The sequence below is a fragment of the Rhinoraja longicauda genome, chromosome 1 (assembly GCF_053455715.1).
Source record: "Rhinoraja longicauda isolate Sanriku21f chromosome 1, sRhiLon1.1, whole genome shotgun sequence".
In the NCBI taxonomy this organism is placed as follows: Eukaryota; Metazoa; Chordata; class Chondrichthyes; order Rajiformes; family Arhynchobatidae; genus Rhinoraja; species Rhinoraja longicauda.
Genome location: NC_135953.1, coordinates 63375794 through 63388771, shown reverse-complemented (window position 1 = coordinate 63388771; position 12978 = coordinate 63375794). Strand labels below are relative to the sequence as shown.

Below are 12978 nucleotides of genomic sequence, written 5' to 3'. Positions count from 1 at the left end.
GGAAAGATAAATGATACAGCAGACATTACCATTAAAAACAAGTCTAATGAATTGAAATTAGATTTAGTCAGAGACTGCTGTATCTAAAAAATATTCTTCTATGGTTCTGGAAAAACCCCAGAAGCTTTTGCAAAATTGAATATAGTAAAAGACAATGTAAATAATACAAATACTATCAGCTTTAGTTTATATATGGATTCTCAAACTTAATTAGCAAATGAAGCCTCAGTTAGATCTATAATTTTCCTTTAAATCTTGGAGACCTTCAAAACCATACCCATTTTTCTCCAAACCTCACCATTGATTCTCTGCATTTTGTTCTTAACATAACATTGAACCAATGTCACCAATTGCATGTGTAGCCACAGTTGATATAAACCAAAAGAGCTAATCAAGTATAAACTACACTGAAATTGGACAAATCCTACTTGACAAAACACAAATAGTTCTTCACAAAACTTGAAGTCAATAGCAATTATATATTTGTGAATGAAACTAATAAAAAATGATATTCACTTCCTTTGGAGTCACTAAGAGTTACCAATTTCAGAGTCAACACATTTGGCCCATTCTCAAGCTTGCACAGCATTTCATTAATTAGTTTAGATGTAGCGCAAGCTTCCTTCTTTCCCGTTATGTTCAGAGCAGTACAAACCCTAGGTTCAAATATTTCAATGTAATGCTGGGATTTTTATCATATTCTATTCTACTCAACAATAACAACCAAAACTTTGCTGACCATAATGACCATATCCCACTTTGCATCTAACTCCTTTACCCATTTGTTTTGTGCTTGCTGACCAATAACAGCTACAGTGCCCTCCATAATGTTTGGGACAAAGACCCAACATTTATTTATTTGCCTCTGTACTCCACAATTTGAGATTTGTAATAGAAAAAAATCACATGTGGTTAAAGTGCACATTGTCAGATTTTACTAAAGGCCATTTTTATACATTTTGGTTTCACCATGTAGAAATTACAGCTGTTTTTATACATAGTTGCCCCATTTCGGGGCACCATAATGTTTGGGACACGGCTTCACAGGCATTTGTAATTGCTCAGGTGTGTTTAATTGCCTCCTTAATGCAGGTACATTAAGCTCTCAACACCGAGTCTTTCCTCCAGTCTTTCCATCACCTTTGGAAACTTTTATTGCTGTTTTTCAACATAAGGACCAAAGTTGTGTCAATGAAAGTCAAAGAAGCCAGTGTGAGACTGAGAAACAAGAATTTGAGACATCAACTGTTTGGAACATCATTAAGAAGAGAGCACTGGGGAGTTTACTAATCGCAAAGGGACTGTCAGGCCAAGGAAGACCTCCACAGCTGATGACAGAAGAATTCTCTGTATAATAAAGAAAAATCCCCAAACACCTGTCCGACATATGAGAAATACTCTTCAGGAGTCAGGTGTGGATTTGTCAATGACCACTATCCGCAGAAGATTTCATGCACAGAAATACAGAGACTGCACTGCAAGATGCAAACCACTAGTTAGCTGCAAAAATAGGATGGTCAGGTTACAGTTTGCCAAGAAGTACTTAAAAGAGCAACCACAGTTCTGGAAAAAGGTCTTGTGGACAGGTGAGACGAAGATTAACTTATATCAGAGTGATGGTAAGAGCAAAGTATGGAGGAGAGAAGGAACTGCCCAAGATCCAAAGCATACCACCTCATCTATGAAACACGGTGGTGGGGGTGTTATGGCCTGGGCATGTATGGCTGCTGAAGGTACTGGCTCACTTATCTTCATTGACGATACAACTGCTGATGGTAGTAGCATAAAGAATTCTAGTGTGATAGGACACATCCTGTCTGCTCAAGTTCAAACAAATGCCTCAAAACTGATTGGCCGGCGGTTCATTCTACAGCAAGACAATGATCCCAAACATACTGCTAAAACAACAAAGGAGTTTTTCAAAGCTAAAGAACGGTCAATTCTTGAGTGGCCAAGTCAATCACCCGATCTGAGCCCAATTGAGCACGCTTTTTATATGCTGAACAGAAAACTGAAGGGGACTAGCCCCCAAAACAAGCATAAGTTGCAATACAGGCAAAACAAGCAATGGCTGCAATACAGGCCTGGCAGAGCATCACCAGAGAAGACACAGCAACTGGTGATTTCCATGAATCGCAGACTTTAAGCAGGCATTGCATGCAAAGGATATGCAACAAAATACTAAACATGACTACTTTCATTTACATGACATTGCTGTGTCCCAAACATTATGGTGCCCTGAAATGGGGGGGGACTATGTATAAACACTGCTGTAATTTCTACATGGTGAAACCAAAATGTCTAAAAACGGCTTTTATTAAAATCTGACAATGTGCATTTTAACCACATGTGTTTTTTTTCTATTACAAATCTCAAATTGTGGAGTAGAGGCAAATAAATAAATGATGGGTCTTTGTCCAAAACATTATGGAGGGCCTATCTGAGCTGGTCCCATTTGCCTACCATTTGCCCCATATCCCTATGAATCTTTTCCATCCAAATGTCTGGCATAGATTGTAACTGTAACCATCTCCACCACTCCCTCTGGCAGCTCATTTCAGATATCCATCACCCTCTATGTGAATAAATCGCCTCTCATGTCTCCGTTAATCTTTCCCCACTCACTTTAAATTCATGCCCTCTAGTTTTAGACTTCCCTACACTAGACAAAGATGTAACCATCCACCTTATCTGCACCCCTCAAGATCCTATATATCTCTATCTGGTCACCCCTCAGCGTCCTGTGTTCCAGAGAAAAAAGTCACAATATTTCCAGCTTCTCCTTAAAACCAAAGCCTTCCAGTCAGGGTAACATCCTTGTGAATCTTTTCTGCACCCTTTCCAACTTCATGGCATGTTACCTAGAGTAGGTGACCAGAACAATTTTCCAAGTGTGATCTCATCAACACCATGTACAGATGTAACAATGACGTCTTAACTCTTGCACTGCGGGAGTACAATAATCTGGGTGATGTATTGACTAAATTCTAAACATTTTTATTTGTAGAAGCAATTAAAAGTTGTGTCACTAACGTCATGCCAACAAAGATTCATGATCTCGTAAACAGCTTTTGATGCTTGCTTTGGTCGATATAATCGATAGCCAGATGAAATGAATTCAACTACTTCTGCATTTGTTTTAGTTTCAAATGGCATTTTTCCATCATTGTAAACTTCCCACATCAGAACACCTGCAAATTTAAAGTTAAAAAATTGCTATTGAGGTCCCCATGACCAAATTAACATGTCAAATTATTCACTATATATCAACATAAAAAAGGTCGACTGAATTATTCTGATTATTCTTTTGAATTTTCCAAACTGACTGGATAGATACTGTATGTTCTGATTCTCCCAAATGATTTGAGAAGGGATGATGATGTTCAGGAAAACAAAAAAAAGGTTAAATGTATATGGATTATTATGTCCAATAACTCTTAATTTCAAATGGGAAATATTTATAATTTTCAAGCTTGTGGCTCATGAGAAGCTCAGGTGGTTTTGGAGCTCGGGTTTTTAGTACGACAGCTGAGCCCATTGCCCTTGTTATATCCAATGTTCTCAGCCATTTCTAAGTATCAGGTGCAGTGACTTGAATTGGTTAGAGAGTGGCTTTCATATTGGTGGGGATTCTTAAGAAGAGTCCGACATGGATAATTTTTTCCTCACTGAACATGGTTGCAAAATGTTTCAGCCTTTTCTTTAAAACTCTTTAAAGTAATTTAATTATATTTTAAGAGGCCATTTAAAACTGAGGTGAGAAGGAACTTTTTGACCCAGAGAGTTGTGAATTTGTGGAATTCTCTGCCACAGATGGCAGTGGAAGCCAAATCACTGGATGAATTTAAGAGAGAGTTAGATAGAGTTCTGGGGGCTAGTGGCATCAAGGGATATGGGGAGAAGTTGGGCACAGGTTACTGATTGTGGATGATCAGCCATGATCACAATGAATGGCTGTGCTGGCTCAAAGGGCCGAATGGCCTCCTCCTACACCTATTTTCTATGTTTCTATGTTTCTATGAGAAAAGAGTCATAATCATAGAGTCATAGAGTCCTACAGCACAGAAAGAGGCCCTTCGGCCCATCGTGTCCGCGCCGCCCGTTACCAAACACAGTCTAATTTTAATCCCATTTTCCCGCATTTAGACCGTAGCCCTGAATGTTGTAGCATTTCAAGTGCCCATCCAAATGCCTCTTAAACGTTGTGAGTGTTCCCGCCTCCACCACCACCCCAGGCAGTGAGTTCCAGACTCCAACCACCCTCTGGGTGAAAAAGTTCTTTCTCACATCCCCCCGAAACCTCCCTCCCCTTACCCTGTATCTATGTCCCCTCGTTGTTGAACCTTCCACCAGTGGAAGAAGTTCCCCGCCATCTACCTTATCTATGCCCCTCATGATCTTGTACACCTCGATCATGTCCCCTCTCAGTCTTCTCTGCTACAGGGAAAACAACCCCAGTCTGCTCAGTCTCTCCTCATAGCCGAGGCCCTTCATCCCTGGCAGCTTCCTGGTGAATCTCCTCTGCACCCTCTCCAAAGCTATCACATCCTTTCTATAATGTGGTGACCAGAACTGTACACAATACTCCAGCTGTGGCCTCACCAGTGTTCTGTACAATTCCATCATTACCCCCCTACTTTTATATTCGATGCCCCGGCTAATGAAGGCCAGTAACCCATATGCCTTTTTAACCACCCTGTCCACCTGTCCTGCTGCCTTCAAGGACTTGTGTACCTGTACTCCAAGGTCCCTCTGTACCCCTGTTTTCCCTAGGGTCCTTCCATTCATGGTGTACTCCCTCTCCAAGTTATTTCTGCCAAAGTGCATCACTTCGCACTTTTCAGGATTAAATTCCATCTGCCACTGCTCCGCCCATCTGACCATCTCATCTATATCTTCCTGCAGCTTGCAGATCCCTTCCTCGCTATTCACCACCCCCCCCTACCTTTGCGTCATCTGCAAACTTGCTGATCATGCCCTGTACGTTGACATCCAGATCATTTATGTAGATTACAAACAGTAATGGACCCAACACCGATCCCTGCGGCACCCCACTGGACACCGGCCTCCAGTCACAGAAGCACCCTTCTACCATCACCCTCTGCCTTCTGTCACTAAGCCAGTTTTTTATCCATTTTGCCAAGGTGCCCTGGATCCCATGGGCTCTTACCTTCTTGACTAGTCTCCTGTGTGGGACCTTTTCAAAAGCCTTACTGAAATCCATGTATACCACATCCACTGCACTACCCCCATCTACCTCCTTGGTCACCCCTTCAAAAAATTAAATCAAGTTAGTCAGACACGACCTTCCCTTAACAAAGCCATGTTGACTATCCTTAATTAACCCTCGATCCTCCAAGTGAAGACAGATTCTGTCCCTCAGAATCTTTTCGAACAGCTTCCCCACCACCGATGTCAGACTCACCGGCCTGTAGTTCCCAGGTTTATCCCTACTGCCCTTTTTAAATAATGGCACCACATTAGCTATCCTCCAGTCCTCCGGTACATCCCCTGTTGCAAGAGAGGCTCTGAAAATTTGTGCCAGAGCCCCCACAATCTCCTCCCTTGCCTCTCTCAGCATCCTGGGATACATCTCGTCAGGGCCCGGAGACTTATCCACTTTTAAGCCTGCCAGAGCCTCCAGCACCGCCTCCCTGTCAATAGCAATATGCTCAAGAACATCACAACCCTCCTGCTCTATTTCTAAGTCCGCATCGCAGCTTTTATCTTTTCTGGTTAAATTGGAAGTACATAAGGAAGAACTTTTCTATGCTACCCACGAAGCTTGCAATAATAATGCTGCAGCCAATTTTCTGAATAAAGGAGTGTATTTGATTATAATGTTCACAGTAAAAATGGCTTTTAATTGTTAGAGATATGCCAAATGAAACAGAATAAGGCATGCATTTAAAGTGTATACTGCTGATTAAATTTGCTTACCAAACGACCATACATCCGATTTACTGCTGAACTTAGAGTAATGTAGCACCTCAGGGGGTGACCATTTCACGGGAAACTTGGCACCTGAAGAACTCGTGTACTGATCATCCAACACATATCTAAAGATGAAGCAATTAAATACATTTATATTGTGGATATCTTAGCAAAAGGAGGCCATTTGTTTCATTACCAGGGTGTTATCTATTCCAATCTATTCTACTGTTCTTCTCCACATCCAATATTTTGTACATATCTACAAGTTACTGAAATGTCTTTACTGAAATGGTACCAACAGTGGCTTAGTAGAATGCATTATATATTGTATTAATGCATAGAAAAAAATATCAATCTCCTCTTTTATGCATGCATTCAAAAATCTGAAAATTTCAGCCTCATTACATTTTCATTAATCTTTGGAAATTAGGTTTCAGCACAATTGTAAAATGCTTCAATGTCTACTTGGTTATCACTAAGGTTATGGTTTGAAGCTAATCTCCAGAATTTCAGCTCTAACAGTTCACGAGATTACTTCAGAAATTATTGTGAAATACCGAGTGGAACCATTAAAAACTACAGACAACTTCAGAGCTGCATTGTATTGAATGTTGATGGCTTGTGGGCAATTGTCTATTATTCTCCTTGAGAAAGTAAAATTCAGATTCAAGTCACAATTTCACTGGTGTGGACTAAGAATTATTATGTTTATGCTTCGGACTTAGTTTATTTTTAATGGTTAGTTTCAAATCCACAATATGATGACATACAACCTCTTGAAATGAGTAATATTTTATTTTACTACTGTGTAGTAAAATTGACATGAAAGATTTCAATTGACTTTAATTGATTTCATTTTGAGCAAAAATCCATGGATTAGGATTTTTGAGAATAATCCATGGATTATTTTTTTAATCAATTGTTTCTATTGTAAAAGTGCGAAAATGCAAGAGGTATTCTTCTGGTAACAGTAACATTTTCACATTCAAATGTCCTTCATGAAATGAATCAATGAATTAAGTTAATTGTGTCCACTTAAAGCCTAGACATTGAAGATAGTTTGAGACTTTACATTAAAATAAAACTTAACCTATATAGCGAGTACATTTTTGATATTTTTTTAATTTTGTGTAAAATGTTTCCTTGGACATTACCTTACTAAAAGTGCATTAGAATTTAAAGCGTGACTGATGTAACATAATGTGGACCAATGACACCATGGCATTCATTTAGCTCGTTGACATAGAACATAGCACAGTACAGCAGAATAGGTCCAACAAATATGGTCTAACTAAAGTACTATCATCACTTCCTTCAATGCCCCAACCAATGAAGGCAAGCTTACCACATGCCTTCAGCCCACAATGTCTGTACCAAAACATGTTGCCAAAACCAATTCATGGTTTCACAATTCACAAATGTGGCCTAAGTACTATAAAGCTGCATCATCACTCCGACCAATGAAGGCAAGCATACCAAATGCCTTCTTTAACCACTCTACCACTTAACCATTTGTGTTGCCACTCCAGGGAGCTACAGACTTGGACCCCAAGATCCCTCTTTACATCAAATTGTATATTTTCCCCTTACATTTGACCTCCAAAATTGCAACACCTCACATTTGCTCAGATTAAATTCCATCTGCCATTTCTCCACCCATTACCGTAGCTGATCTATATCGCACTGCATACTTTGACAGCCTTCCAAACTTACTAATGTCTACGTATAGGTCCAAGACATTTATACCTATCATAAACAGCAGAGGTCCCAGCACACATCCCTGCAGATCTGCAGCCTGAATATTGTCCTTCCAGCACAACCCTCTCTCTTCTATCAATAAACTTGTTCTGAACCCATACAACCAACTCACTGTTAATCGTGTGCATCACATTCTTCTGGATTAGCCTATCATGGGAGACTTTATCAAATGTCTTACTAAAATCCACGTTGACAACATCCACCGCCCTACCCTCATAAATCAGCAATTATAATTGCTTATGTGGGATTGTTGTTACTATTTAGATGTTAGATTTTCCATTCTCAACATAAGATACAGAAAGGAAAATTAAAATGCATAACACACTTGCCATATTGAAGATCTTTTCTTTTCACTTAAATAGATGGGATATGGTTAGTTTACATTAACTATTAAGGAACTGGAGTACTTAAGTCATACGAAGCAGTCTCTTAATAGATTTGATGAATTTGATTTTGCTGAACCAATCACAAAAAAAGGTTTTGGTATATAAGCATAATCTTACCTGGTCATTCCAAAATCAGACACTTTCACCACATGTGAATCACTCACCAAACAGTTCCTGGCAGCCTAAAAAAATGTCATACTCCTTAAAATAAATTTTGAGCAGAGTTTTTAATGCTATTGGTGTGAACAATGGCAATCATTATTAAACAATTCACAATCTCAACGAGAATGTGGTTTGCTTTAGATTTCCATGTAGTTATTAAAAGGGTCATGTTTCTTTCACATGTTTATCATTATAATCACATTCATGCTTAATTCATTCTATTTAGTAATATGATTTAATTGATTTATCCGAGTATTGGAGTTGAATTTACAAATTTTGTTTGACGATCTGCTGCAAGAAACAGACCAATTAACCTATCCATAGAAATTCAACATTATTTATCACATAAATTCAAAATTGTACATGGAATTTAATAATACATAATTTAGATTATTCAATCTGGATTCGGCAAACTTTCTTTTAATTTGGACTATACGAGTTTCTCTCCTTTTCAAAAGGAAAACCAGCCATTGCAGTTCAAAGAATTTTGATATAAGTTTGCATTATTTATCGTAAAACAATTGAAAGCATTACCAGATCTCTGTGGATGAACCCATTTGCTTCCAAGTATGCCATGCCTTCGCAAACATCCTGGCACATGCTCAGTAATATTTCAATGCTTTGCTGTCCTCTTCTTTGTCTGAGATAGTTCAGTAGACAACCGAGTTCCATAAATTCGGTCACAATATAAATTGGTTTTTGCTGTGTGCAAACTCCATATATTTGCACTAATTTACAATGAGATAACTTCCTGTAGATAAATGAATGAGATTATGAATGTTTGAAATCAAAGCTGAATTCATTTTTTTTATCACTATGTTTAGGGAACTTAGTTGAAATGGACAATTTAAAAATTGCACAGAAACATCAGCAACATAAGATACTGCTTACTACATGTACTAGAGGACAGAGGATCTAGGGGGATAGAGGAACTGAAAGAAATTTGCATTAGGCAAGAAATAGTATTGGGTAGACTGATGGGACTGAAGGTTGATAAATCCCCAGGGCCTGATGGTCTGCATCCCAGGGTACTCAGGGAGGTGGCTCTAGAAATAGTAGACGCATTGGTGATCATTTTCCAACGTTCAATAGATTCAGGATCAGTTCCTGTGGATTGGAGGATAGCTAATGTTATCCCACTTTTCAAGAAAGGAGCGGGAGAGAAAACGGGGAATTACAGACCAGTTAGCCTGATATCGGTGGTGGGGAAGATGCTGGAGTCAATTATTAAAGAGGTAATAAAGGTACATTTGGATAGCAGTAAAAGGATGTCCAAGTCAGCATGGATTTATGAAAAGGAAATCATGCTTGACTAATCATCTGGAATTTTATGAGGATGTGACAAGTAAAATGGATGAAGGGGAGCCAGTGGATGTAGTGTATCTAGACTTTCAGAAAGCCTTTGATAAGGTCCAACACGGGAGATTGGTGAGCAAAATTAGAGCACATAGTATTGGAGGTAGGGTGTTGACATGGATAGAGAATTGGTTGGCAGACAGGAAGCAAAGAGGAGGAGTAAACGGGTCCTTTTCAGAATGGCAGGCAGTGGCGAGTGGAGTGCCGCAAGGCTCGGTGTTGGGGCCGCAACTATTTACCATATATATTAATGATTTGGATGAAGGAATTAGAAATAACACTAGCAAGTTTGCAGATGACACAAAGCTGGGTGGCAGTGTGAACTGCGAAGAGGATGTTAGGAGGTTGCAGGGTGACCTGGACAGGTTGAGTGAGTGGGCAGATGCAGTATAATGTAGATAAGTGTGAGTTTATCCACTTTGGCGGCAAAAACAAGGAGGCATATTATTATCTCAATGGTGTCAGGTTAGGTAAGGGGGAAGTGCAGCGAGACCTAGGTGGCCTTGTACACCAGTCACTGAAAGTTGGAGTGCAGGTACAGCAGGCAGTGAAGAAAGCCAATGGCATGTTGGCCTTCATAACGAGAGGATTTCAGTATAGGAATAAAGAGGTTCTTCTGCAGTTGTATAGGGCCCTGGTAAGACCACATCTGGAGTATTGTATACAGTTTTGGTCTCCTAATTTGAGGAAGGACATCCTTGTAATTGAGGTAGCGCAGTGTAGGTTCACGAGATTGATCCCTGGGATGGCGGGACTGTCATATGAGGAAAGATTGAAAAGACTAGGCTTGTATTCACTGGAGTTTAGAAGGATGAGAGGGGATCTTATAGAGACATATAAAATTATAAAAGGACTGGACAAGCTAGATGCAGGAAAAATGTTCCCAACATTGGGGGAGTCCAGAACCAGGGGCCACAGTCTTAGAATAAAGGGGAGGCCATTTAAAACTGAGGTACGAAGGAACTTTTTCACCCAGAGTTGTGAATTTGTGGAATTCTCTGCCACCGAGGGCAGTGGAGGCCAAATCACTGGATGAATTTAAGAGAGAGTTAGATAGAGCTCAGGGGGCTAGTGGAATCAAGGGATATGGGCACAGGTTACTGATTGTGGATGATCAGCCATGATCACAATGAATGGCGGTGCTGGCTCGAAGGGCCGAATGGCCTCCTCTTGCAACTATTTTCTATGTTTCTATGTTTAACTTCCATATCTCTATCAAGTATAACATAGCAAAGATGAGCGGGAAGCCAGAGGATTGGGACTCGTTTAAAGAGCAACAGAAGATAACTAAAAAGTCAATATGAGGAGAAAAGATGAGGTACGAAGGAAAGCTAGCCAAAAATATAAAGGAGGATAGTAAAAACTTCTTTAGGTATGTGAAGAGGAAGAAAATAGTTAAGACAAATGTGGGTCCCTTGAAGACAGAAGCAGGTGAATTTATTATGGGGAACAAAGAAATGGCAGACGAGTTGAACAGGTACTTTGGATCTGTCTTCACTAAGGAAGACACAAACAATCTCCCAGATGTACTGGTGGACCGAGGTCCTAGGGTAACGGAGGAACTGAAGGAAATTCACATTAGGCAGGAAATGGTGTTGGGTAGACTGATGGGACTGAAGGCTGATAAATCTCCAGGGCCTGATGGTCTGCATCCCAGGGTACTTAAGGAAGTGGCTCTAGAAATCGTGGACGCATTGGTGATCATTTTCCAATGTTCTATAGATTCAGGACCAAAGTGTCACCACTTTCAGGGAACTACACACATGTACTCAAGGTCTGTCTGTACAATAACATACCTCAGGACCTTGCCATTTAGTGTGCATTTTCTGGCTTATTTTAACTTCTCAAGGGGCATAATGTCAATTAAATTTCATCAACTATTTCTTTGCCCATTTTCCCAGTTAACCGAGACCCTGTTGCAACCTTAAAAAACCTTCTTCACAATCCATTATATCATCAATTTTAGTATCAACTGAAAATTAACTAATCATGCCACTGACATTCTCTTCCAAATGATTAATATATATGACAAACCACAAAAGACCTATTCCCAATCCCTGAGGCACATCACTAGTTACAGGACCCCAATCTTGAAAGCAACCCTCTCCTATCACCTTCTGTCACCTACCACCAAGCAAATTTTGTATACAATTCGTGATCATACATTGGAACCCACATCTAATAACCTTCTGGATCAGACTACCATGAGGGACCTTGTCAAAAGTCTTGCTAAAGTCTATCTACACAACATCCACTGTTCGATGTTGTCAATATGGACTTTAGCCCTTGTCAATCCTCATGACCACCTCTTCAAAAAAACAAACTCTTCTTATCTGTATCTTATCTCTTAGAATTCTCTCGAGTAACTTTCCGACCACAGATATCAGACTTATTCATCTATAGTGCCCAGGTTTTTTTTTCTGGACTTTTAAACTGAAGCACAACATTAGCCACCTTTCATTCCTCCAACACCTCACCCTCATCTAGCAATGATTCATTTATCTCAGCCAAGGCTCCTGCAATTTCTGCTTGAGCTTCCACAGTCCTTGCATATATCTGATCAGGCTCTGAAGATTTATCCACCTGCATACGTTTTAGGATGTCCTACGCCTCCTCAATTGTAATATGGACTGTCCTCAAGACATCAGCCATTAACTTTCCCAATCTGCCTAGTTTTCATGTCTTTCACCGTGGTAGAAACAGAGGAGAAATATTCATTGAAGACATTACCCATCTCCTGCAGCTCCGCACATTGAACATTACTTTGGTTTCTGAGGGCCCCGATTTTCTCTCAAGTTACCTTTTTCCCTTAATATACTCATAAAATCTCTTTGGATTCTCAATCTCATCTGCCAGAGAAGTGTTGAACAACTAAAAATCACAAGTATATCACTGAAAAAAAACACATGCAATCCTATCTTGGACTGTATTTTTGTAGTGCATAATAGATGGAGCTGGAAGAGTTATGCAATCATGCAAAGGCTACTTGAATACACTCGAGTGAAGCTGTTGATCACAAACATGTGATCAAAGTTCCTAATTATATCAATTGGGTAGCGCAGATGGGTGAATGGTCGAGCACAATAAGAACTCAATGAGAACTCATCTGTGAGTTGATAAACACCTGGCTCCATAGCAGAGCAGGTAAGGATAGACCCCTCTAACTTATACCAAGTAGACCTCAAGTCTCAGATCAAGGCACATTTCGATGTGAGGGACCTTGGATCTGTAACTACATTTTGCACAAGTGACATAAAGACATGCATTGCATATTGAACCCATGCCTAGTGCTTTCATGGTTAATTTTGTCCAGGGAGGACATGGAGCACATTTGCAAACATATGTAATCTGCACACAAAGCATCCAATTGCCTTTAGAGGAA

The 12978-nt window shown here is 39.9% G+C and overlaps 1 protein-coding gene across 7 annotated transcripts in view; it reads right to left on the bottom strand.

The window, feature by feature from the left end:
• Positions 1-12978, bottom strand: part of tec (tec protein tyrosine kinase) — a 100531-nt gene that overhangs the window by 1171 nt on the left and 86382 nt on the right. For all 7 annotated transcript variants that reach the window (XM_078398764.1, XM_078398769.1, XM_078398812.1 and 4 more), the window contains 4 exons: positions 8775-8991; positions 8196-8260; positions 5941-6059; positions 3034-3191 (listed from right to left, as the gene is read on the bottom strand). In XM_078398764.1, coding sequence (XP_078254890.1) covers positions 3034-3191; positions 5941-6059; positions 8196-8260; positions 8775-8991 — 559 coding nt within the window. The remainder of the gene's footprint in view (positions 1-3033; positions 3192-5940; positions 6060-8195; positions 8261-8774; positions 8992-12978) is intronic.